This window comes from Drosophila albomicans, chromosome 3, assembly GCF_009650485.2.
Source record: "Drosophila albomicans strain 15112-1751.03 chromosome 3, ASM965048v2, whole genome shotgun sequence".
NCBI classification, from domain to species: domain Eukaryota; kingdom Metazoa; phylum Arthropoda; class Insecta; order Diptera; family Drosophilidae; genus Drosophila; species Drosophila albomicans.
The window spans coordinates 41114476-41141881 of NC_047629.2; the positions used below are offsets into that span (position 1 = coordinate 41114476).

The 27406-nt window shown below is 40.2% G+C and overlaps 2 protein-coding genes across 6 annotated transcripts; one reads left to right on the forward strand and one right to left on the reverse strand.

Moving 5' to 3' along the window:
• The first annotated feature begins 236 nt into the window (after window positions 1-236).
• On the forward strand, window positions 237-27195 carry LOC117570918 (protein encore). 5 transcript variants are annotated; one of them, XM_034252826.2, is made up of 12 exons: window positions 237-538; window positions 13563-13996; window positions 16945-17893; window positions 17953-18109; window positions 19031-19184; window positions 19275-19655; window positions 19715-19944; window positions 20268-20621; window positions 22360-23239; window positions 23306-25714; window positions 25776-25878; window positions 26495-27195. In XM_034252826.2, exons 2-12 carry the CDS (start codon window positions 13586-13588, stop codon window positions 26554-26556), a joined length of 6090 nt encoding a protein of 2029 aa, XP_034108717.1. In that variant the 5' UTR covers window positions 237-538; window positions 13563-13585; the 3' UTR covers window positions 26557-27195. The 5 variants fall into 5 exon arrangements, with proteins under 5 accessions (XP_034108717.1, XP_034108719.1, XP_034108720.1 ...); XM_034252828.2 differs by having other exon boundaries at window positions 238-538; window positions 17968-18109; XM_034252827.2 differs by lacking the exon at window positions 237-538 and adding an exon at window positions 11451-12690.
• On the reverse strand, window positions 585-1356 carry LOC117572445 (uncharacterized). Its single transcript, XM_034255275.2, has one exon. It carries the CDS (start codon window positions 1227-1229, stop codon window positions 651-653), a length of 579 nt encoding a protein of 192 aa, XP_034111166.1. The 5' UTR covers window positions 1230-1356; the 3' UTR covers window positions 585-650.
• Window positions 27196-27406: the final 211 nt, after the last annotated feature.

A 27406-nucleotide genomic window follows, 5' to 3' on the forward strand; every position in this document is an offset into this window, starting at 1 on the left:
TAAGCATTACACACTTTATTTGCCAAAAAACACAAAAACTCACACTCGAAATAAATGTTAAAAAAGAATTAATTTCTATTTATTTTTTAATTTAAATCACCAAAGACAAATAAATCGATAACTGAGCAGTTACTGTTAGTTGTGGAGCAAAGCTGGTAGTTGGCTGCATTTTGCAATCGATAGTATCGATAACAGTGCAGTGCACAACCCCAGCTGTTTTCTTTGCTCAACCTAGTGGCACTTTGCAACACTTGCCCTAGCAAGCGTAAAAAGAAAAATTTCTTTGTGCAATTTACAAACATTTCGTGATCCCCGTGAAGCAAACAAACAATACAAAAAGAAAAAACGCCGCGAGTGCAAAAGGCAGCAGCTCCAGCTGCAAATATCAATTAACGCATTGCAAAAGCAAAACTCTTTAACATCCAATTGCAACACACACCCCGCAAACGGCGCAAATCATCATCCAACCACACACACACAATGCCAGTGTGCAAATTGCTCGCTCTAGCATCGCCAATGGGCAGCAGAACTGAAAATGGTGAGTTGCAAACGCAAAACTATATAAACAAACACACATACAAATGTACATCTATCACATATAGCCATAGCTAATTTTACTCGTTAATTTTGAAGTTCGTTTTACATACACATTATATTAATGCGGTTGCCGCATCGTAATGAGCCGCATAGGTTGTCTGCATTCTTTGCCTTTGCAACAAACGCGACTCTGCTCGCAGTTGACATCGTCTGCCCGTTGTGCTGCGATTGCCGTAGCTCAACATCAAATCCAAATCCTGCGGTTTACTGGGCACACTGCCAACGGAAACGGAAGCTTCGTTTTTGCTTTTCTCCAATTCCTTGCGCGGCAGAATATCGTACATGATCTTGTAGGTTGTCGTGCAATTCTCGAGCATGTCGGCGGCGAGGGGGAAACGCAGTTGCACCTCACGATTGCGCTTGAAATTGTGCAGCGCCTCGTTGCGTGCCCCGAGATAATAACGCGTCGCATAACCCTCCTCCTCCACACTCCAGGGTTCCGCGAAGTTGTCGCGCACTTCGCTTAGATGCTGTTCGCATGCATTAACGCGTTGCAGCCCTGGTACAATGCAATCGTTCTGTTCTTCGCTGCCCTGGCGTCGTTCTTGCCAGTTGGATAGCAGCACCTCCTTGCCATAGTCCTTGGAGATGTGCTCATCCATATACGAACCGCGCGGCAGATTCGAAAACATATTTCGCTAACCAAGACACCAAATGAAAAACCCTTATAAAAGAGATACTTGAAAAGTCTACAAAATTAAGAAAAGAAAACTTCTTAACTTTTAACACTGAATACTTTTGGAAAATGACATTATTTCTTCACAACAATTATCAAATAACTATATAATACACTAGATTCACAAAATGAATATAGTAATTAAACAACTAAAATAAAACAAATAAATCATCTAATATAAAAAATAAAAAAAATCGTATAAGAGTAAAACTTAGAAAGTTTATAAATTAGGGAACAAATTATCACTAACCGAATGAAAAAAGTTTAAAAGTGAGATTTGAAAAGGTTTATAATATAAAAAATCAAATAATAATAAAAATATTAGAAACATATAATAATAAAAATATAAGAAACAAATAATAATAAAAATATAAGAAACGAATAATAAAGAATTTAGTAAGAAAATATAATACTGTAATAAACAACAAAAGTATAACTTTTTAATAATAATACTTTAGAAAGTAACATTTAAACAAATCAAGATATTACATCTGTTGGCAAACTGAATGTCTTAAGATAGAGTGGTACACACATATCTCGTTTTACGGCTGCTTCGCCTTACGTCATTTTTATTTAGCGGCCATACTATAATTGCGTGCAAAATTCACTTTTCTCGCTTAACTGTCACACATAAAATACAAACATAAATGAAAACAAGTTTCAAACAAAAAAGAATAATGTTCTTATCTTAAAGTTTTTTTTTTGTGCATAACAGATTTTATTTAGTAGAGTTTAAAACCCATTGGGATTGGATTGGCATGGTATTGCCAATGAGATTTACAAGAGTTTCTTGACTAAAAATCATATCATCATATATTAAGAATCATAAACAATATTTGTAGTTATTAAAATCTCTTTCAAAACTCATTTATGGATTTAAAGTTTTTATTAAATGTAATTTTTGCTCAAATCTTAACTTATCTCTATCATCATTAAACCTTTTTATATACATTATGTACATATTTATTAAATCTAGAATATTTGTTGTATTTGTTCACTTTGTCAAACATTTTTGCATGGAAACCTGATGATAAAGTTTGTAGTAAGTATTTTCTTTGGTGGCGTATTGAAATGTTTTTGTTTGGGTTTCGAAAATAGATTCGGAATGATTCTGGTCGATGCGTTTATTCGGCCCGCCATTGTTGGCATTATTTTCGAGTGGGTTTTTATTGAAAATCTATTTTGTGAGTCGACAACGACGACCGGGGGCCGTCAGTTCGCATTCATTGCGTCGCGATCATGTCGTCTCCTCTGTACTTTTGTTAATCTTCGTTGTTGTTGCTGTTGTTGTTAGAGGCCCAACCGAAAACCCGGGCATTACTTGTTGCTAGACCATGCATATCTATGCTATGTACTTTTAGGCACATTGTTTATTTTGTTGTTTTTTTTTGTATACAAAAAGCCGATATTTACATGAAAATTGTAACTGAAACAGACAGCACGCGTTGCATGCCTCAGTTTGTTGCAGTTGTCGACGTCGTCGTCGTCGAGTATCGAGATGATGCTATAAACGAATTGTCGTCGTCATCTTGTGCTTTATATACAACAATCATTGTTGTTCTTGCTGTTGTTGCTATTGTTGTTAGTTAGTTTGTTAGTTGTTGTTTCGCTCGGTTGCGCTTCGTTCGCCCGTTTTTGTGTTTACACAAAAATTTGCCATTTTTACTGCACGAAAGAATAGAAAATTTATTCTTTTTTTCGCGTATTTGCTTTTGCACTCGCAGAATCTTGAGAATTTGTGAAAATTAATTTATGACTTTTTTCACGGCACTTTATTCATTTTGCTACACACTCTTTTACAATGTATAGTGTGCTACATATGTGTTTGTGTATTTATATATAAATGCTATGAATCTCTGATAAGACTTTTTGGCCTGAGTTCTCAAGGCGCACAGAGTATTCTATTTTGACAGGCCCCCAGGCGGGGTTCGGCAAAGAGGCGGCGATGTCAGGTAGAGCAGCTGCTGCCTCATTTTTTTTTTGCTTTGCAGTTGAGTTGGTTTTTGTTTTCCTTTCTTTTTTTTCTGCATAATTCATAACTCCCGCAGGTGCTGCCCCTGGCCGTGAAGTAGGGGCTAGCTTTTGTAGCAAACAAGCGTCCCCTCCAGGCACACTCTCACACACACACTCACACACACAGAGACAGCAATCAAAAGTCGACCCTCATGTGCTGCCCCTTTGTGTATGCAACAAGAATTTTTCTACCTGCGCTATTAGAAATGCTTGAGTCTGCATGTTTCTTGGGCCGCCTTTCTCGCCTGGTTGACTGGATCAAATGTGATAAGATTAAGTAAAATATTTAACTTATTTGACATTATTAGATTGAGCATCGAATGCTGACAGTGTGCGACATATCTACTAAGCCATTGCGATGTTCTTACATCATGAAGAGTGCATAGTAGATGACACTTTAAATGACGTTTGGTATGCTAAGTGAATTGCAGACTTATTTATTTTACCATGTCTTTAAAGTCATATTCATATTATGTTATTTAAACTTCTATACATCAATTTGTATAATGTGTATTATATAATTTAGTTAAGTGGCCTTTTGGGTGACAGGATTCTGATTTAATCCTAGAAGAAACTTTGAATCTCAAAATGGTATTTTAGAAAAACTTGTTTAAAAGAAACATGTGCATGTAATTATAAAAAAATATATATTTTGTATATTTCTTTATTTGTTTTTACAAATTTATATTTATATACAAATATATAAAATAATTTTTAAATAGATTTTTATATTTGACAGCTATTGATATAATATAAACTTAAATGTATTTAAAACACTTCGAATGATGATCAAAGATCAGATAAAACTAAATATACATTTCTTATTTAATAGGCATGTAATAGGCATATAACAAAAATAGACTTTTTAGCAAGCGTTTGGTATTAAAGGATAAAATTAAGTTAAATAAAAATAATAATAATCAAACAATAATAATAAAAAATTGCTTAACTTAGAATCCCAATTTCAAATTTAAGCATTTTAAATATAAGAACGGAAATTTAAAAAGTTTTATACTATCTGAAGCAATTTTTTGCCATCAAAGAGTTAATTAAGATATTATTGTTTAGTTTAATATATTTCTTATTATCAATTATACTTTACTGAAGTAAATTCTAAATCATCTTGAATCATTTTCCCAATCTAACTTACTTCTCAGACAAAACATATTTGTTAAATTAAAAACATTTCATTAAATTTATTATATTTCATATAACTATCAACAATATGGGGGCTCTTAAGAAATTCAATTTGAAATTTAAAAAGTTTCAATAGTTTTCTGCAAGTTCAAGCACTTCAAAGTGCAGACTTCTGGCTGAATTATGATCGATATTTCAAGTACAATAAATTACTTTCTTCAATGCTTAAATTGAAGCAGTTTCTCAATTGGTTCTTGGTCTTGCAATTTGTTGCTTGGCGACTCTTTAAGTTGCTTCTTGGGTCTTGCAATCATTGCAGGACATCTTTGAGTCATCTAAAGCCGCCCACATGGCAGCTTGTCTGATGATGCTTAGCTGGCGTTTTTATGCTCTTTGAGAGCACGAGAGGACACACAGAGCACAGAGCTCAAGCCACGCGCTCCTTCTTCTCTATTCTGTGCCTATACACGAGTATTTCTCCTTGTGTCAGCTAAAAAACAAGACAACATGATTACTAGCCAGCCAGGATGAAGAGCGCCACGCGCTTGTCTCTCTGTGTGTGTGTGTGAGTGTGTGTGTCTCATATAAGCTGCATAATCGTGCTGGTTGCATGTAGCAACACTTTCCCTCCTCCCCTCTCCCCCCGCAAGGATTCTGTAGGCGCTGAACACGCGCAACGCTTAAAGTGAAAATGTCTCTTGTCTGTTTTCTTGTTTTTTGTTGTTGTTGTTGCTTTGTCGCTTGTCTGGGTCAAGCGTTAAAGTGTAAGTAACAAGAACACGCAACAGAAGTGTTGCTGCTGCTTCTCCCATTGTTGTTGTTGTTGTCCTTGTTTTCACTGCCGCCTTGTTGACACCTTTCACGGCCGACGAATTAATTAAAGAGCCCCACGGCGATGTCGTAAAACATTTAGCATTTTAATTGCGTCATAAAAGCCAAAGAACACAAGCCAAGGAGGCAAAAACGCCAACTAAGCTTAGCTGGCAATCGTTGTTGAGTTGTTGTGAGCCAGGACTCGGGAGTCCTTTTTGCCATTTGTCGCCTAATTAGATGAGATTAGTTTAGTGGCATCTCGCATCCGGTTTTTCCGGTTTGGGGTGGCACAATCAATTCAAGCTGATTTCAGTACGATTTTACCTGCTTTCATTTGCATGGCTATTAACTTTGACTGCTTGCCACGCCCACTCTCGGTGTGGCCCACTGCACAGCACAGATTGCAGCGGAAGTGATAGACGCAGCGCATCGTTTCTCTCATCCTCGCCTGGCACTTGGCCTCGAAACGCGTTGCGCTTTTAAGCTCACACGTGCGACAGGCACTTGTCAACTCACTCACGCTCTCTCTCTCTCTCACTCTCTTGCTCTCTTTCTTTCTGTCTATGACTGGCGCAGCAGCTTGAGCGAGCGCTCTCTCCCTCGCTCTCTCTGTCTAACACTCTCTCGCCATCTCTGTCAACGTTGACCCAAATAAGATGTCGTAATTGCAACAAGGCGCGACACTCACGACATTCACATTCTATATGCAATTTACGTTAACGAGAGCCGAGCAACAGTCGTAAATGTCATGTCGTCTCTCTCGTTCTCACTCTCTCCCTCCCACTCACTCTGTGGCTCGCTCAAAGTAAACAATAAAAGGAGACACGAGTCCAAGCTATGATGGCTTCAAGTGACGTTTCGTTTCCATTGTTTCGCGCTCTGCATGAATTATTTACTACGACGCATTTGCAAAACGCACTCCCCTCCCCCACCCCCTCTTTTGATTGTTTATTCTAAATGTTGCATGTGGCAGTAATGAGAGAAGCTAATCGCTCAAAATTGACGCAGCTTATTATCAATTTTGTGTTGCATACTTTGCGGCGGTCGCAGCCTTGCTCTTCGATTTGATGAAAATTGGGGTTGCACATTTTGAAATCTAGGACACGCTGCTTCAAATCCTTATTTAACACCTCCTTCTCCATCATTCATGCCACACACACACAATATGACTTTTTTCCAGTTGATTGCAATTTGACGTTTGTCTCTTTGCCAAATTCGATCTTTTATTTTTTGGTGTATGTACTCGAATGTGCTCTAAAAGCTTTTTTATTGCCCACTTTGCACGCTTGATGGAATGCCATCAATCGGATGAAATACTCAAATAACCCCAATACCATCAAAAAGTAAATGCAATTTACGTTTCATAATTGACAGCGATGCGCACATTGCAATATTCCATCGAGATTGCACCGTGATTGATAATTGAATTTCAACAAGTTCTCGACTCTTTTTTTGCCTCTTTTACTTAAATCAATTGGCGAAACTATTTCTCGTTTTTTTTCGTGAATTTGCACTGCAAATAGTTTTTAATCAAATTTATGCGCCTCAATGAACTTTCAAGTATTTGCAACTCAACTTATTTTTTCGTTGTTTTTGTTTTTCGAGCATAAGCCACTTTCGTTTCATGAAAAAGTTTTTGACGAATGCAACTTGCGAAACGCATTTAATAAGTTTTTTTGTTCATTATCTTAGTGTCAAGTGGGATTAACATTTGCAAACATTTCTGACGCCAACTTTAGGAGAGTTCACTTAAAAGTTAGCTACGTTTTTATGATCATGTTTATATCTAAATACCCAAAGCTCCATTAAATAACTTTCTTTTATTGTGAGCATTTTTATAAGCTGACACTTAAATCATAGAAGGTTCTAATAATAGGGATTAAAATAAAGCCAATTCATTAGTCACGAATTTTAAGTTTACTGAATAAATGTTTACTTAAGAAAGTTTTATTTTTCCTAAAATCTTTTGCTTTCTTCACATTTAACTTTACAATTTAAGTGACAAGTACAACATCTTCAATTTTTAATATAAAATTTGCACAATGACAATCGATTAGCGAATGAAAGTGAAACTAAAATCTGTTCATTTCTAAATTCGTTAAATTCTTTGGGTTAAACCAAAATAAGTTTCAATATATCAAATACAATTTACTGTTTGCGAATCGATTTAGAAATAAAAATCTAATTTATCAAAACTTAATTGTGAGCTTTAACATGCAATCTTCTCTTTTAACCTGCTGACTAATGTGTATTTTTAATTAAATGAAGTAGAAAAAATAATTAAATGCATATTATAGTTTCCATTCAATCAAATTGAAGAGCTATTCACGTTGTATGCGTCATAGCCTCTATAGAATATAGAGTTAAATGGGCATCAACTGTATGCTATAATACTTTTCGATTTTACAACGTTAGCTATTTGTTTTGATTGAAGACTTTTGATTGTTTTATCTTTATTTTGATTCGATTCGATTTGAAACGCTGTTGAGTTTTGCTGCCAGGTAATGTGAGGAAATCATCAAGTTTTGATTGCAGGCAACAAACTTTTGCCATAAACATTCCTGTTTGGCACGCACACAAACACACACTCATACAGAAACACACACATTGATTGAGGCTACTCCAAGGTCTTGTCGTGGCCTGCTTGGAAGCCAAAGCGATGTGTAGATAGGCAAAGATGATGCCCAACAACAACAGCAACAAGAACAATTGCAGCAGCAAAAACATACGCACCAGGAAGGACAACAACGTGAAATTTGCCACCCCAAAAGCAAATCGTGCGCATTTTCGCTCTGGGGCATAAAACACACACACAGGCAAAGGGAGCGAGAGAGAGTAATATAGACAGTGAGAGAAGAGAGCACAAGTTAAGAGTGCGAGAGAGTTAGCGGGTCGCGGGGGCACACATGCTTTAACCTGTTTTTCCCGCAAAAGCTTTTACGCATTTGGACTCGGATGCGGACGCTAAACGTTGACTCGGTTGGCAGCTCTCTCACCTTGCCACCCTTTTTCTTTTTTTTGTTTGGTTTTGTGCCTTAGCCAAAGCACAAATAGAGCAGAGAAAGAGAGCGCGCGCGATACACAGAGAGAGAGAGAATGAGAGAGCGCCCCAGCAGCAGCAGCAGCAGGCGCGATGCTTTTCGGACGGCCTTTTTCGCATGCGGTGGCCCAGTATCCATTCGGTCGTGTTCCCATAATGTCTGCCAGCGGAGCGCAGTGCTCGTCGCCGTCGCACAATTCGTCGCAGCCGTCGTCAACGTTGTCATTGTCATCAGCAGCAGCAGCAGAAGCAGCAGCAGAGGAACAACAGCAGAAGCAGCAGCAGCTTAAAAATACATTTTCACAATGAAGCAAACGGGCGAAGGCAAGCGAGAAAATGAATTAAATTTTGCGCTGATCAAACTGAAATAAATACCAACAAAAAAATACGAAACGCACAAAATGGAAAATGGCACGCGCGTAGCAATAAATAAAACGACAGCAGCAGCAGCAAACGAGGAGACACTAAAGAATGTGTGTGTGTGTGTGTGCGTGTGTGTGTGCGAGAGATAAGAACACAACGTATTTAGTATTATATGTATAGCAGCTATATATGTACATACATACATATAGGCCTGCTATATATGCAGGAAAAGGAAGCAATAGCAGCAGCAGCAGTAGCAGAGGCAGCAGCCCGGCGCAGTGTATAAATATAAAGTGCAAAAAATGAAGAAAAAGCTAAATAAACTACACGACACAAGAAAACGGCAAAGGAAGCAACGAAATTTTAGGTGTTATTTTTTTTCTATCGTTTTCGTTCGTTGTTCGTCGCGTGAAAAATGCTAGCGGAATTTTCATTTAAAGTTTTTTTTTTTTTTAGTTCGCTTTTGCCTTTTTTCGCATTGCCTTTTTGGTGTATTATACATACACAACGACACACGTTTTTCACACAACAAACACACACGCTCACACATCAACGTTCGTTCGTTTCGTTTTTCAGTTTCGCGTCGTCGTCGTCGTCGCGTCGTGTGTTGTCGTCGTGTCTGGTCGTGTCGCCCCACAGCCGAAGCAGCGCCGCTTGGCGTTCGCGTTGTTCTGGTCGCTGGTTGTTGTTCTTGTTGTTGTTGCTGGTCTTGTAATTTGATGGCGTAGGAAGAAGCCCTGTAAAAAGTTTAGGCAAATGGCGCAGTTGTTTTTGTTGTTGCTTGCCATTGCAAACAGAAATTGCGTTAAAGTTCTCTTCTTTTTTTTTTGAGTAATGCAACGCAGCAGCGACTTATCACACAGCTTTAAAATGCACGCGTTACACACACTCTCTCACCTTCGCTCTCTGTCTCGCTCTTCGGCTCCTTGCTTGAACTCTCTCCCACGCAAGCGCAAGCGCTTTAAAGCTTTTGCGCTCTCTCTCTCTTTACACTGCCAGCCACAACACATTTTCGAGTACAGCGTGGGAGCTTTTTGAGTGCCGAAGTGACAGTGACAGCGACAGCTGCTGTAAACAGTTGAGACACGACACAGTGGGCGGAAGGGAGGAGGCAACGACAACCGTTAAAAGGAATGTGGGAATAGAAATAGGAAACACAGGGAACTAGGAACAGGCCAACATTGAGTAGCAGCACTTGCATTTTGAGCAAACTTTTGCACCTCTTGACTAATCGCTGCAATTGCCTCACAATTTTCTGTTTTTTTTTCTTTGTTATTTCTGTTTGCTGTTGCGCGAACTTTGCCTTTGACTCGTTCGCTTTTTGGCGTCTTTCATTTTCTTGGTCGTGTGCCACACGTCGTATGCGTGTTTTTCTTATAGCGACTACGTCATCCTGTCACCTGTGCTCGCATCTTGCCTCTCCCTCTTGCTCACACTCTTGTAGCGTTTCGCTTTTGTTTCTCCAAATCTGACGGTTGCTATATTTTCTTTGCGTTTTCTTGCGCATATTTCGCGGGTATTTCCCAAAAACACACAACCAAAGAAAATATCAAAAGTGGCATGACTTGTACTTGGACCTCGGTTGATGTGGGAGGTTATGAAAGGGAGGTGCTGAAAGGGTTGTGAATGGGTATCATCTATGTTTGTATTTGTATTTGTATTTGTGCTGTGACTCGCGTTCATATTTCGCTTTTGTTTTCACTTTCAAGTGTCCATGCAATTGGCTGCTTGTTTGTTTGTTTTCTTAGCGTCTTAGAATTGGATTTCTTCCACTGGCAGCCGCTTGTAAACATTTCGATTTGTATTTTTCTTGTGGGGTTTCGCAAATTATTTCATAATCTGTACACAATGCAAAGTACTTGTTCAAATAGATAGGGTAAAATGGGCAAATAAATTATATGGTAAAGCTCGCAAATTAGAATTATTTCAAGTTAAATTCTTATAGAAAATAGAATTTATGTTAGCAAAAATTAAATTGGGGAAAATCTATCTTCTTATTAAATGGAATAAAATTATTCATTTATATTATTTTCAAGCATCAGCAATTAGTCAGAAATTCTAATTAATTTCCTAGAGTGTACTTAAAAAGTTTCCTACTGACACTTAGCGCCTAATTAGGGACAGTTATCAACTTAAAACATTTCGCCTAATTAGATGAATTTCCTCAAAAGTTTTCTTAAGCTTGAAGTTTGCAAAAAATGTTTTTTGCCTTTGAGGGAAGCAGCTTCCAGAATGTTTTCTTTTCATATATTAGCCTAAAAGGTTTCTTTATACGCCAAAGATATAGATCTGCACATCTTATCGTTCAACAACCCCTTTGAGACCCTTGAAATTTGCGCTACCTAAACTATGCCAAAATGCTAAAAGGAAAAAAAAAACTTGTAGCAATCAAAGATGAACATAATTATGTCGAAAAGTGAACAACGCTCTCCCCAAGAAAATAAGGAGGAAACACCATAGCCAACAATAATAACAACAACAAAAAGAACAACAAGAACGACAAGAGATAAACGACAACTGGTCAAAGACACGAATCCAAAGAGAGTCGCGCTCGATTGTGTGTTAAAAGCATCCCTTTTAGTGGCATTTGCCGAAGAACTCACTCGATGTATGCGAGATAGAGTTTTTAGTTCGTATCCTGGGGCAGAGACACACGCATTTCAATTACTTTGCTCTCATCGCGTTTAAAGCTCGTGCAGTTTTGAATATCAAAATAAATCGTAAACAAGGTCACATTCCTGACTCTGTGTGTGTGTGTGTGTGCGAGTGTGTTTAAGTGTGTGTGTGCGTGTGTTTGTGTAGATGCGTTGCCAACACACAGATACACACAGAAAACTTTGTGCTCGTTGTCGTTCTCGTTTGCTCGCTCGCTCTCTCTCTCTCTCTCGTTCTCTGGAATGTTTTGAATCCCTTAAGTTAACCGTGTAGCTCCTCAACTTGCAGCAAAATGTGTGCCACATACAACAAATCAAAGAAATTCTCACATAACCTGAACTCCATAGACAACAGAAAGTGAAGAACGCAAGAAAATAAAATAAAAATATAAATAACAAAACAACTGAAGCAGAAGTGGAAGCAAAAGAGCAGAAGCTGAATACGGAGAAGAATCATAACCAAAAGAAAAGCTTTAACTTAAATATTTTTTAAGTATACAACTATACATAAATATAAACAAAAAAAAAAAAGAAGAAATCTTAGCTGTAAGCTAAATAAGTACGTACATAAACTTAACTTAAACTTAAATACTTAAATTAATTGAGAACTATCGCAAGTGCAGAGACCAACCAAATATATAAACCTAATGGCAGTTTGTGATTCTCGGTGATATGGTGTAAATGTGATAAACGATGTTATAAAAGTTTTAAATGCAATTACAACAATAATAATTAAACCAATAACGACAACAACAACCGCAACAACAACAACAACAAACGCTAAATTTTTAGCGAATTGTGTTTTCGACTCTACGTTTTTTCATTTCGCAACATTTTTTTAAAAACAAAAACCAAAAGAAAAAAAGTATAAAACAAACAACAATAATAACTATATACCTATACTATATACACCCATATATATACATACATATATATATATATCTAAACTTAACTAAACTAAGCCTTGTCTCTATAAGTCTATTAAATAATACTTAATACTACAAATATATAACTAAATTAAGTCGCACAAAAACCAAATAAATTACAAAACAAAACAAATATAATCCCGTGGAGTAGCAGCTGAAAAAGGCGTAGTGATTTTTTAATATTCTATCAACTGCACTGCCGGCATATTTTTGACAATATATGATTTTAATCTAACAAACAAAAAACCAAAAAAAAAAAGAACAAGCCCAAAATACAAGAATACATACGTACAAAGATTATAAACTAAACTAAAAAAAAAAAAAACAAAAACAAAACGAAACTTTAATCGTATGCAAAGATTCTTATGAAACAAGCAAACCAAAAAGACAACTAACTACAGCAGAAAAAACAACAACCAGAAACTGGAGCGACAAACAAAATGCAATAGTTATTCTCACTCGCAAAAAAAGGTAAAGGATAGTAAGGAGTGGGATTCTTATATAAAAGAAATAATAATATTATGAATGTCAAAATTGAACATACAAATAAATATGGAATGGTAGATAATATATAAAAGCAAACCCAATATAAATAAAATAAAAATAAACAGAATAAAAAACATTATGAATACAGAAAAAGACTATAATAATAAATATGGAAGGGTAGATAGATTCTTTAATTCAATAATTCAGATGCAGAGATCTTTACACACTTTTTGAATGAAATATTTTACGTTAATTTAATAATAGAATATCAAAGTTAATATGGCATGGTAGAGAATTTATAAATGAACAGAATAAAAGTAAAAAATAAAAAAACAACATTATGAATCTATAAAAAAAGTATAATATGAAAGGCTACATTTAGTTTATAAACTGAATTTATAATTATAACTATATATAATATGAATATGAAAGACTACATTTAGTTTATAAACTGAATTTATAATTATAACTATCTATAATTTACAAACTGAATTTATAATTACAACTATCTATAATTATAAATTCAGTTTATAAACTAAATAAATCTATCAAAAATATAAGGTGTTCTTTAAATCTTCAAAGTGTTCAAGATATAATATTTATCTATATCAGAAAAATTCTTTTAGTAAATGGGTTCAATTTTAATAGAACTGTTTCAAATTGCTTGTAATAAATGTATTTTGCTGAAATTGATTTAAACACAAATTTCGCATTCTTTAGAGCTTTTAATTTGATCACATCAACTAAAATATCATATATGTAATTAAATTCCACATTTTTTAATAGAAGTTCAAGAAACTTCTTTGCCTAAACAACATTATTTTAATTAACCTTTTTGTTTTCTTCTTTGCTTGCAGTACATTTTACATAAACTGTGATTATGAGTTCCACAAAATCTCAAGTAGCCCTTGCTACAAATATTCCAACCAACTTAGCCTCCGCCTCAGCCACCTCCACTGCGGCCGCCGCCGTTGTTGTTGTCGCCGCCGTTGCCTCAAATAACAGTACGACGTCACCAGCAACAGGAGCAGCAGCAGCAGCTTCAACAGCAGCAGCAGCACCAACAGCAGCCGCAGCAGCCACTACAACAACAACTGCAACTGCAGGACAGGCAGTGACGTCATCGACAACAGCAGTCGCAACAACAGCAACAACCGTGTCAACAATAACAACACAAACAACAGCCAGCAACAACAACAACAACAACAGCAACTGCAGCAACAGCAGCAGCAACGAGGACACATCTTCCGCATCGAATTTGGGGCGTCAGAATAGTTTTGGCAATAGACGCGTAAGTAAAACGTCTAGTTCATAAATCGGGAAAGGAAACAAAAAAAAAGTTGAATATATAATTGTTAAAATATAAATAGGTCAGTTGTGGGTCGGGTGTATGCTCTAGTTACACTCTCTCTCGCTCTCCTCTCCTCTCGATGTGCTCTCTCTCAGTCGGTTGCAACACACACTCTCTCTCTCTCTCTCGTTCACTATATAAAAGGCTTGATATACATAAGTGCAGCCATGAACTGGAACTGGCCCGTGCAAAAAGATACACGCCCAAAAAGTGCATTAACTGGGTCAGGTCAGCTTTGTAAAAGGGGCCGCGAAGAAAGTGGGTTTCAACTCTTGGGTTGGGTCTGCGTTTTTGGGGCGTTGGGGCGTCGTTTGGGTTGCAGTTTTCTGGGAATCGGAATTGGAAACGCAATTGCTGGAAATTCCCAATCGACCCAGCAAAATGCCAAAGAGTTGCATTGAAAAACGTGTTTTTGATTGCTACCTCCGACCTCCTCCCAACAACAACTACAAAAAATATATGTATAAAAGGTCCCCAGACGTGTATTAGCAATTTCCATGGAGTTCAAGGTTTATGTGTATGTGTTTTTTATGGGGGTGGCAGGCAGTAACTACGACTAGCATTATTTATGTGGCATGCGGCATGCGGCATGGTAACTAAGTAACTAAGTAAATTTTAATTGACACTAACAACTGCCCGTTTCGAAAAACAATAACAACAAAAATCAGCGCCATGAAAATGTGAAATTGTTGTTCCGAGCAACATCAGCAGAAGCAGAAGCAGCAGCAGCCTCTGACTTCCAAGGTCGATTTATTGATTTTTCCCAACACACAACACACTGATGACGTTCACGGAAGTTGGCCAACACGAAGTTGTCTGCACTTCGGTTACCTAAATGCCAGGCCAGGCCACACATTTGCAAATGCCAAACAAAAATTTACTTATTTGCATATGCTAAGCACGTGGCAGGTTTATGGCAACAAAAAAGCGAATCTCAGAGCGATTGAAATTACAGTGAATATGTGAAGATTGTGTGTGGCAATCAGAAAGGAAATGCGCAGACTTTTCTAAATTAACATAATACAAGATAATTTTATGCTGATTCCTTGCGTATTATTGCATTAGTTTATTAGTTGTTGAACGAAGTACTAATTTTATTGCTGAAGATGTGTAGCAAATTTCAGAATATGTGAATAAATCTAAATATGCATATTTGTTTTCAATAGCAGCAATTTCTTAGCATTTTTTTCTGATAAATTTAAATATGATATCCTTTGCTTTGTAAATGTTGCTCCACAATGCAGAATTCTAAAACATTGAGAACAAATTTTGATTATGTGAATACAATATTTATTTTGATTAGCAGCACTTTCTGATACATTTAAATATGATATCCTATGATTAATTTGCTTTAAAAATAAAGAATTCTTAACATAGAAAATTTTCAAATTTAATTTCATATTTCTATCTGAATAATTAAGTTAAATTTTTCATTTTTCTATGTTCAGTTTGCTTCAAAAATAATTACATTTTTTTCAGAATAACTTGAATATGGAAGTGTATTAAAAACTCATATTTTTATAAGCAAACATTTACTATAATTTACATTCCACTGTCCGCTTTAAATATTAAATTTTTCTATGCTCAATTCACTTCCCAATGCTTTGAGAAATCTTAAAAGTTTCGCTGCTAATCATTTATGCACATGTCACATAAAAACTTAATTACTCAGTCCATTAAATATTTCATAGAATTTAATTATGTCACTGGCCATCAGCTGCTGGTATTCACTGTAGCCAGCAGAAAGCAGAAAAAAATAAAACTGGGCTGCTGAGAGTTCGCCAAATGCCTTTGACTTTGACATTTGCGTTTGTGCCTTTATTGCTTCTGCTGCTTTCTTGCAACGTCATAGCAAACGGTTTCAAAGTGGTGGATGGTGGCTGCGTTCGAGTGGCCCTCCGGGGGGAGTTCAAGTAGTTGTGCTGTCTCATAAGCGAATCCGAAATTGACTGATTAATGATGTTCCCTTAGCTGCAAGAGGGACAGTAAACAGGAAAAATCAATGGAGGCCAGTTAATAACGCAGTGGAAAACCCATTGATTCGGGACGAACTGATAGCTGATAAAGTTGCCTGACTGACTAACTGATTGCCCGATTGACCGAATGACTAAGGGAGTGACTGACTAACTCAATTGCTGGCTGTCCTTCGTCGCTGTTGAAATGTCAAAAGGCAAAAGGCTATGAAACAACTTATGTGGCTGGCACGGCAACAGCCAAAACAACAACAACAACGAAGGAGAGTGAATGAGAGCTGAGAGAGAGAGAGTGAAAGAGTGTGCTCAACATGCACATACCTTGTAGGGTATTATTAAGTGCAAGAGAATTTAGTTGGCAAACTTATAGAAATTTAATTAAGTGCACAAAGTAAGTTTCTTGGCTATAGAGTTTGCTCGACATCGGCATACTCTATTTATTTAATTGTTAATTCAGTTAACCGAAACTATGTTAGCCATTAAATAAAGAGAGTAAGCAGATGTCAAGTAAACTCAGCAACAAATCTAGCCTTTGTCTTTGTATGCTTACAGGGTATTTACTATATTAAGTTTTGTGGCTATATTAGACGTTATTGGTGGTGTTGTCTGCTCCGCTCTCTCACACTCTCTTTCTCCCTCTCTATCTCGTTCTCTCTTTGTGGATCGTTAACGTCGCCTGGGCGGGCATTTGTTTTACATTTTAATGAGCCAACAATTGCATCACGAGCAGCAACAACGCGTCATCGGTTTTGGGTTTTGGGTTGGGTTGGGTTCGAGTTGGACGCCTTTCTCAGTTGCCAGTTGCCAGTTGGCTGCTTGAATGGGGCTGTCAACTCTGGCATTAAATTAGTGGCAGCTAATTCGAAACTAATTGCTTTCACTCTCGTTACTGTTATTTTCACCTGAACACAACAGGGCAACATGAAGGGCAAACATCTCACACGCAGTCATGCCATGCGCGAGTCGACATCGCCGCCACGCACGCCAACGCCTCGAGCTGCCTCCGAGCAACAGCAGCAGCAACAGCAACACCCCAGCGATGCCCACGAACACAACAACAATAATAACAACAACAACAGCAATGCCATACTAAATAATAATAATAGCAATACAAATACCAATAGCAAAGCACAATCAACTGGACGCGGCAATTCGCCGCTCATGGAAACGCCTGCTGTGATTGTTACTAGTCAACAGCAGCAGCAGCAACAGCAGCAGCAGCAGCAGCCGTTGAATGTGCCGCTGCGCGATGAGCAAGAGTTTCCCAAGTTGTCGCCGCCAAAGAAATCTGGAGCTGGTCAACATAATCGCACCAATAGCAACGGCAGCTCTGGCATCGAATACAACAACAACAACAACGGCAGCAATGGTGGCAACAGCAACAACAACAATGGCAAAAAGTATGTGGTGGATCTAAAAGCCAATGGACTCGATAAGCATCACAACAACAACAACAGTGGCAGCAACAACAACTCTGGTGCAGTGCTCTACAATTCGGGCATGAATTACAAGGCAGCGGAGCGACATGAACGCCACGAACGTCACGAGATGTCCAGCCAGAATAGCAATCTCAGCAACAGCAACCACGAGGAGGAGCAGTATCACTATGAGCGTTCAGCTGGCGGTGGCGGTGGCAAAAAGCATCGTGCCAACACCAATTCCAAGGGCTCTAAGCCACGCTTGAAGAATCTAACCGGCAGCTCTTCGGGCAGCATTGATGGCGGCGGAAGTGTTGGCGGTGGCGGTGGCAATGGTGGTGCAGGTCCTGGTGGCGGTGCTTCGGGCGTTAATAATTGCAACAACAATTCACAGACGCTTAACTCGAATAATTCGAGCAACAACACATCGGGCTTTATATCGCGCGGTAAGTGGAGACAAGATTTGCCATCCAGCCAGAACTATGGCTCAATTCATTGATTCTAGTCTTTCGTCAATCAGAGAACTCGAGCGAACAGTACACGGACTATGGTGGCACCGATCTGTTGACATTCTTTCGCGATACGCTCAACAAGAATCCCAAGGATCGCAATATACTGTTGAAAATCGAAAAGGATTTGATGGAGTTTGTCCAGGATAAAAGGTGAGTTGTGCTCGATTATTTGAAAAGGAAATTCGAGTATTAGGAGTTGCTATACTAGAGAAAATATATTAAAGCCAGAGTCATGATTTTTAGTACATACAAAAAGTTATTTAAAAATCATTTAATATAGCAAAAAAATTCCGGCGGTTTTCCGGCCTTCATTCGTTTGGTTGACAATTTGGTATATTTTGTACTTTATGGTATATTTTAGATGTAGTAGGATGTCGACACTCGAAATGTACTTTTTAGCATTTTAAATGTCGATATACGAAATATACCATAATATACCATAAGATATATATCGTTAAAAATATGAAACTTAATATACCGGAGAATATTGAAATGTACTTTTTGGTATACTTCAACATACCTTTTAATATTAAAGTATACCAAAAAGTATATTTCAGTACTTTTTCGATATTATATTGGACATTTTTAACAGATTTAAACTTTAAACTCAGTTTATTTCATAATATTATATTTATTAACCAAAATATTAGGGTTTCGTTAACTACATTACTGATTATTTTGGATTTAAGAATGTAAATTGGAATTGAAAAAAAAGATTAGTAATTAATAAATGAAATTATAAAATTGCATTGCTTCACTTCAATGCGGAATTATTGAGGTAAAAGTATTTTAGGAATTTATTTATGAACACCGTCCGCAACTAATTTTGATAACTGACTGTGACGCATTGTGAACTCTGCCCCAAAGGTTAAAATGTAGATTCCCTCACTTGGCACTTCTGCAATTCCATTTTACATATCGTGACAAAGTGCAACTCCTCTGCTGTTTGCTGCTGTGCTGGGCAATAAAACCAGTCAGATTATATATTAACCAAATCTATATTTAACTATGCACTCACACACATTGCTGTATATTTTACCTTTTTGTTTTATTACTTTATACTCTACTCAGTCGTGGCTGTGAGTATCGATTTCCGGCAACCTCCTCGTACAATCGCATGCTCATACATCGCACGGCTGCCTTCTTTGGCATGGATCACAATGTGGACTCGGATACGCAGCAGTGCGTCATTGTGGCCGTAACCAAGGGCACTCGCATACCAGAGGTGAGTGTGTGTGTGTGTGTGTGTTTTGCTGTTACGATTATTAAACTGTGACCACATTATTAAATACTGCTAAATTTTTGTTGCAAATAGATTCGCTTCAAATCGCTGGTGCGTGGCGACCATCGTGATGATGCACGCAAGTCAATTCTGAAGCGGGATACGCATAGCTTCGATGAGGTGCGTCAGTCGCCGTATCTTTGCCCGGAACGTGTGATGCTCGACCGCAAGGCCAAGAGCTTTGAGGAGCGTGAAGAGGATTATGATCGTGCGCGCAGTCGCATCTTCAATCGCACCGCACAACAGGATGGCTATGGCAACGAGATGCCCAATGATGAGTGCTATGGCGGTGGAGGTGGCGGTGGCAATGGCGGTGGTGGTTGGCACAATGCAGTCGAGCAGCAGCAGCAACAGCAACAACAACAACCGCCCAGGCCCAAGCGACCCAATGGCAAAATGTTGCAAATGCAGAATGTAAGATAAAGAAATGAAGTTAACTTTTATAAATCGAAATTAATATTGTATCCATATAGTCCACAGAGTCTCGCGATGGAGGTGGCATGCGTTCAGGTGGCGCTGTGCCCAAGTCACACAACTTTGGCAACTACGGTGGACCTCCAAGTGCTGGCGGACCTGGTGGCGGCAACTCCTTGCCGCGTGGCGATTCAACCAACTCCAGCAAGAGCGGACGTGGCGGGTTTGCCAAGCAGGACTCGACCGGCAGCACCAGCACACCTTGGCGTCTTTCGCCCTCGAGCAGCGGGTGAGTTGAATATACTACTACTACAACAAAAGAAAAAGAGGAAAAAAAAAGAAAACATAAAAAGAGTGTGTTTAATTTGGACCCAACATTCCATATTCCCAATTCGCTCGCTCTATCTTACTCTCTCTCTCTATCTCTCAATCTATCTCTATCTCCAATCTCCAATCTATCTTAACAAATTTTGAAACCGTTGTTAAAATTGCGAAAAACCATTTTTGTATGCTACCCAAAACAACCAACCAACAAACCAATCAACCAACAACAAAACCACCAACAACAACATTTACAAAAAATAAAAAAAACAAACTGAAAAATAAATCCAGCTACAAGACACGCACACAATCCGTGCGCTCCGATTCCGTAACGCCATCGCCCACGGGCTACGGCAGCGACAGGCAGACACCGGAGTTCAGCCAGCAGCCGTCGGTGCAGGCTCAGTCGTCGTCGTCGTCTTCTTCTAACCGGGGAATGGCCTATCTGCAGCAACAGCAGGCAGCAGCAGCGGCGGCAACACCAATTGCAACGGCAGCAACAACGACAACAACATCAGCGTCCAATGCCCCAGAGTCGGCATCAGCATCGGGACTCGTCTGGGCCGTCACAGACATTTCGAGTGTGCCAATTGGCAGCGTCCTCATTGATCCGCAAACCCTCCAACCAATTCTCAATCCAGACGGGTAATTTACAAAAACCAAAGACACACAAAAATTAAAAAAGAAAAACAAATAATTCAAAAATTCCAAAATCAAATTCAATTCAAAAAAACATTAACCAAATTCAATCAATATCAATCGATCGTCACCAAAATTAATTCTTTGAGTGCTTCACTTATTGTTGTACTCGCAAAATAAAATAATTATTATCGCAACGCTTTGATTTCATTTTGCTCTTTTTTTATTTAATTGTTTTTTTCAACAATAATTATTACTAATCTCAATGTACAAAGAGCCCAATGCATTCGATGTTTATTATTTTATTTTATTTTTTCAACTATTCAAAAATGTTTGGTTGAACAATAAGTATGTACAAGAGTTACAAGAAAATTTGTTTAGAAGTAGAAAATTATTATTGCGTTATGAAATTGCAAAAAAAAAGATTTTAGTTGCAGAAATTAAAGAGTTCAAAAATTTGAATAAAAAATATCAAGAACTTTTGTTCGAATTTCATTAAAATAGTCGCAATTTTTTTTACACGAGAATAGAAAAAAATCAACTTTTGACAAAATTCTCAAGCAATTTAATGTAGAATTTTTATAACATTTATAATATATTTTAAATTTATAATATATTTAACAATTTTTAACGGATATTTCTTAGATATTTCTATCCGTCTGTCTGCTTTAAGAATTTCTAAGTTTATATCTAGAACATTTATTTGCCAATAATACTAAAAATTCCATATCTATTTCAAGCTTAACTGCATATTTAAACTTCATTCAAACTTTACTAGAAATATTTTAACTTCATGTTCCATATTATAATACTTATTCTGTCCATGTGAAGTAAGCTTATTTTCTAGTTCTCAAAAGTTATAAATATACTTTTTTTTATAGAGTTTCTTGTTCACAAATTGCAATCAAACATTTTGTCAAATCCTTACAAAGCAAATTATAATCTTTTTTTAATCGATATTTTTTTTATTTTGCATAATTATATAAACACATTATTAATGCCATTTCGATGTGCTACCTTTTCAACTTGTTGATGTTGTTTTTGTAAATTATCTGCCTAAAAATCAATCGAAATATGATTATGATACGAATAACTGTGCTCAGCCTCTCTTTCTCTCTCTCTCTCTATGTCTCTCTCAGTTCAGCCTTAATTCGCTCGCTCGCCTCTTGCGCTCTTTTTCTCTCTTTGTCACGCTCGCTCTCACCTGTACATTGCCCACCCACAAATTACACTCGCCTCTCTCTCTTTCTCTCTTATTCTCTCGCCTTTCGCCAAATTTCTATAACTCACACTGTACCTAAATTATATATTATATATACATATACTATATACTTTTTTTGATCGTTCGCCTGCTGCCCTTTTTGTTGCGTTGTCGCGCGGCAACTCTAGCCAAAGTTTATTACATATACATATACATATATGCTATACGTGTGTCGTCTGCCAGTGTTGTTGTCTAACTGTTGTTCGTTCTAATTGCATTGCATTTTCTTGTATCAAACGCATTTGTTGTTCTTTTATCATTAATTTATAATGAATACAAAAAAAAAAGAATAATAGAGAAATGTCTGTCGCTGCCGTCGTCCGCACTGCGCACTTTTAAACGCAACTTGTGGCAACCCTGACAAACTGTACTTTTTCACTTACTCAACACACACACACACACAGAACACACTGACACACACAAGAAGCGCGCTTTCAATTTTCTGCTTGCCGTTTAACTAAACTCTAACTTTGCCTCTTGTAGCTCGATTTACCACTACGACCCGTCCAATTTGCCGCCCAACCAGGCGCTGCAACATCAATCGGGCAACAATGGAGGAGGTGGCGGTGGTGGCAACTATCAGTCAAGTGGCAACTATGCGCCCTATCGCAAGTCCTCGCCGCATCAACCGCCGCAGCAGCAACAGCAACAACCACAGCAATCGCATCAGCAGTCAGCACAGCAGCAAGTCTACAGCAATGAGTTGTCTTGCAGCTCAACGGAGAGCTATGCCGAGGAGGTTCAATCACCGGGCATGGAATGCTCCGAAGGCTATGACAACTACACCACAGACTCACAGCAACAGCAACAGTTGCAGCCGTCACTCGATGGCAAGGGCGATGAATGTGATAGCCTGTCCAGTGCCACCGGCTGCCTGAGCATTACGACCTCGACCTCCACCAAGAACTACGATCGCATTGAGGTGCAAAAGTACAAGAATCAGGCAACCAGTCCCAATATACCCGCCTGTTGTGCTGCCGACAAGGAGCTCGAAGTGGTTGCCCAACAACAGCAGCAATTGCAACAGGAACCGGAGCAAGAGACTGTTGTGGTATCAGCCAGTGGTAGCAGCAGCAACAGCAGCAGCAACAACAGCAGCAGCAGCAACACATCAGCACCAGTTGAGCTGCCTCAGAGTCAGACACCGTTGCCGGTGGTTGTGCCGCTAGCGCAGAATTGTGATGCCCAATCGCTGTCGCCCAGCAGCACGCCCTACAGCCAGTGCGATGTGAAGACCGCGAGCCAGAGCCAAGCTCAGGTTGCGGTCGAGGAGCCCAAGACAACCACCTGGTCGTATGCGTTCCATACCACAACTACGCCCAATGACGCTGCGCCCTACTGCGCCACCACATATCAGCAAGGAGTGAGTAGAGAAGCTATCCTAAAAACTTTTTAGTTCTCTTACTAATTGTTGTTTCCATTTTCACAGCCCGATGGCAGCATCTATGCTGTGCCACAGGGCATGGTGTATGCGGCGTATCCACAGCCAACGGTGAGCAACGCCGCCTCGCAGCCGCTCTTCCAGCTGACGAGCAGCAGCCAGCCAACGCAAGCGCTCTTTGCCTCCCAAGAGGGCGGCGAACTGCCCGGCGGCACATACATGATACCTGTCTTCGATCCGGCCCAGCAGCAGCGCGAAAGCTTAATACCCGCCCAGGCCATCTATCAGACGCCCGCTGGTCCAGCCACAGCTGTGATGCCGATGGCCACCGCCACCGCCTATCCGACGGCCCAGTTTGCCGCTGCCGCACCAAATGGTGCGCCCATCTATCAGGCGCCATGGATATACTCGAGTGAACCGGCTGGGGCACAACTGCAACAACTGCCGATGGCCACGTATCCAACGATTGGCTATCCGTATCATCATTATTATCCCATACCCTACTATGTACCGCAACAGGCGGTCACTGCGGCGCCGATGGTGGCCACAGCAGCGGCCGCTCAACCCGGCGGACCGAATGGTCCCGCCGTCGGTTCGTCATCGCAGCAGGTTCAGGCCGCTCAGGCGGCGGCCGCACAGCTGAATCTCGCAACTGCCTCAGCGGCTGGACCGCCAACGGTAGCTGGCGGCCAGCAGGCCACCAATGGTCACATTGTCAGTAGCGGCTCCAGCGGTGGCTATTTGGGTGGAGCACGCGTCAAACGCACACCCGGCGGCGGATCAATACACTACAATCCCAGCTACCAAGCCGCGACGGCAGCCGGACATGCTGCGGCTGCAGCGGCGGCGGCAGCTGGACATCATCCGGGCGCTGGATCGGCGCAGATCATTAGCACACCCGGTGCTGGGGGCACAACGACATATCATGCGCTGCCCACGCTAACGCTGGCGCATGGCGGCGCGGGGGCCAACACAGATCTCAATGCGGCCGCCGCTGCCGCTGCAGCGGCTGCAGCAGCCGGTGCTCACGTCTATGCGCTGCCCGCCCAGCATACCGCAGCGCTGATACCGACCAACATCTTCCCCTATGCGACGGCGGCGCCGAGCCAGCCGGGCGCCCAGCAGGCGGGACCACATGGCGCTGTGCTGCAGCAGCAGCAACAGGCGCCGCCACCAGCTCCCCACTCGGCGCCGCATCATGCGCTCATCACAGCGGCGCCCTTCTATTCGGCGGCCAGCATGGATGCCACCGCCTCACAGTCGGCGCCTAGCACGCCAGCCGCACCCGGACGTCAGGCGCCGCTCTTCAGCACACCTCCAGCGCCCAATGGAGGTGGCAATGGCAGCGGTGGCGTTGGATCTGGCTTGGGTTCGGCTGCCGGCTATCACAGCAACAGCTCGACGCCGCATTACTATCACAGCCAGAGCAGCAACGAGGGTGGCTATGTGACGCCCTACGAGAAGCGCAACAACCTCGGCGGCAACAACGGCGGCGGTGGCGGGGGCATGGGTGCTCCAGCTCCTGGTCGCAAGCCGTATCATCCCGGTGGCTACAATCCACGGCACTCGGTGCCGCTGAGCGGCATGCCTGCGGGCGCCAAGACGCCACTGCTGAACTCCAACAATGAGCCAACGCCACGCGCCTCGCCTAGCAGCGTCAGCTTGGGCGGACCTGGTGGCCATGCGACGTCGTCGAGCTATCATCATGCTGCGCATCGTGGTCCGCCACCAGCTATGGGCAAGCGTGACATGAAGCCTGCCCAGATGCCGCTGATCAGCGGTCCACCGCCCAGCTATGCCACATCGAGCAGTCCCGCGGGTCAAGGTGGCTACGAGGCAAAGCCTCCGGTGCGCCTTAATGCTGGCGCTGCCAGTTTTCGCAGCCAGAAATCGATGAATGCCGACTATCGACGCAGCGTCTCGCAGCGCAATTCGCCCAGCGCCAATGGGGCGGGCAATGGCAATGGGAATGGCAACAACAGCAGCAGCAGCCATAGCCATGAGAGCAGCAACAATTCGCCCAACAGTATTGCAGGTGGTGCAGGCGGTGGCAACAACAGCGGCAACAGCAACAACAACAGTGCAGCCAACACACCGAATGCCAATGCACCTCCTCCGGCCACCAATCTGGGCACCCAATACATTGTCGTCGATCATGCAACGGGCGCCGCTGTGAACACCTCGCCACCATCGCTATATCTGAGCGGTGGCAACAATGCCGGCGGCGGAGGTGGCGGTGGCGGCGGCAACGGTGCCGGACCGCGCGCCTCGCACATTCCAGCCCAGCTGCATCACAATGCCGGTGCAGCAGCCGCCGCGGCGGCAGCAGCAGCAGCAGCCGGTGCTGGTGGCCAACAGGCGGCCGCAGTGCTCAGCGGAGTTGCCGCTTTGGGTGGCTACAATCCCAATGCCGCATCCGGTGTATACATCAAGTATGGCCAGACATACTTTGCGCATGTGAGTGGATAGCAATTTATATATTATATTCTTTATATTAATCCATTTTCTTGTATTGCAGCCATCGGTGACCTTGCCCAACAATCGACGCTCGCCCTCGAACGACATTCGGCCACAGATGGCTCAGGTTACCGGGATGTATCCCGCCGCAATGATGATACAAGGTACGTCTCAGGAGAAGAGCGTTGAATAGCAGAATGATAGGAATATGAAGAAAGAATGAAGATTTGCTGATGAAGCAAATATAAGGTCATTTGCAATTAGGAAGCTAGCAAAAAATTTATAAGCAAACCAATTGATAAGCTAGAAATTGATCAATAGAAATGTTAACACATAATTATTCCATTTAAAAAGCAATATTTGGAGTAATATCTTAGTTATTGTTCGATCCAAAAAGATTTTGTTTTTAAGTAGTTAAAATTCGGTATTTAGGACTCACAGTAATATTTCTCTTCAGCTTGAGATTGTTAAGATTTTTATTTGTTTATTGCAGAATATTATTTTGAGTAATTTACATAAATCGATACAAAATAAAAAACAATTTGAATATTCTGTAAATTTATAGAACAGATAGAAGGGTTTACATTTAGAATTCTAATAGATATTAAACAAAAATGATATTAAATATAATATAATATAAATTTAATGAAGAGAGCAAAAGGTTTACTTTAAAAATTCCTATAAATATCCGCATTTATCCTAGCTGTCCTCATGTTAGATTTAAAATTTGTAACATTGCCACAATTGATAGTAACTTATTCATATTCATATCACTTTCAGCACCTCCACGTCATCCAAGTCGTCATCCGAATCCGAACTACAAAGGATCGCGTCCGCGGTAAATCTACCGCCGCCTCCGTGGACAACTAGGAAGGACTCTCACAACACAAAAGCAACAACAAAAACATATAAAAAAAAGATAAAAAGAAAACTACATACACATAACGACATACCTAAGATAAATATAAATAGCAACCTAATCTAGTGGAACATAATGTAGATGACAAAAAAAAAACATAACAAAAAAAAAAGAATGGAAGGAATGGAAATGAAAAGAAAAGAAGTGTGCAGAAAAAGAACAGAAGCGAGAACACAGAGCAAAAAATAGAAGGAGCAAAGGGCCGAAGAGCAACAATACGAGAGAGAGACAAACAGTCAGAGTTGTTGGGCAGAAGAAGTAGCAGAGGAGACTGAGAGGGAAGGGGAGTAGGAGTAGGAGAAAAGTGTGAGCAAATTGTTATCTTCCGCAAAGAGTCAGAGAGCATATAGCATATAGCCCTAGTTAAGAAGTACTGCATATTGTGTAGCTACAAACACAACAACAACAACAGCAGAAAGAACAAACAACAACAACAGCAGCAACATAAACGTAAACGTAAAGAAATATAAAAACAATAACAAAACAAACCAATCAACAAAACCAGTAAATAGAAATAATGCTGTATATTTTGTGCCATTAACAAATAGTCTTAAAAAGAAAAGCAAAACTAATTACGAGTACCGAAGAAGCAATAATTAAACACAACGACGGAGAACAAATGACAATGGACAGAGGACGATACACGAATCACTCAAAAGTCGACTGCAAACTATTAGAATATCATCTATATATACATATATGGGATAGCGTTAATTCTGGCAGATGCAAAACACAATCGGAAATTGTTTATAGAGACTGATGGCAAACCTCAG

Bases quoted from the DNA above. Each gene is read 5' to 3' on its own strand.
- LOC117572445 (XM_034255275.2), bottom strand. From the start codon at position 1,229: ATGTTTTCGAATCTGCCGCGCGGTTCGTATATGGATGAGCACATCTCC.
- LOC117570918 (XM_034252826.2), top strand. From the start codon at position 13,586: ATGAGTTCCACAAAATCTCAAGTAGCCCTTGCTACAAATATTCCAACC. The intron at 18,110-19,030 runs GTGAGTTGTGCT...TACTCTACTCAG, and splicing joins GAGTTTGTCCAGGATAAAAG to TCGTGGCTGTGAGTATCGAT. The intron at 25,879-26,494 runs GTACGTCTCAGG...TATCACTTTCAG, and splicing joins CGCCGCAATGATGATACAAG to CACCTCCACGTCATCCAAGT.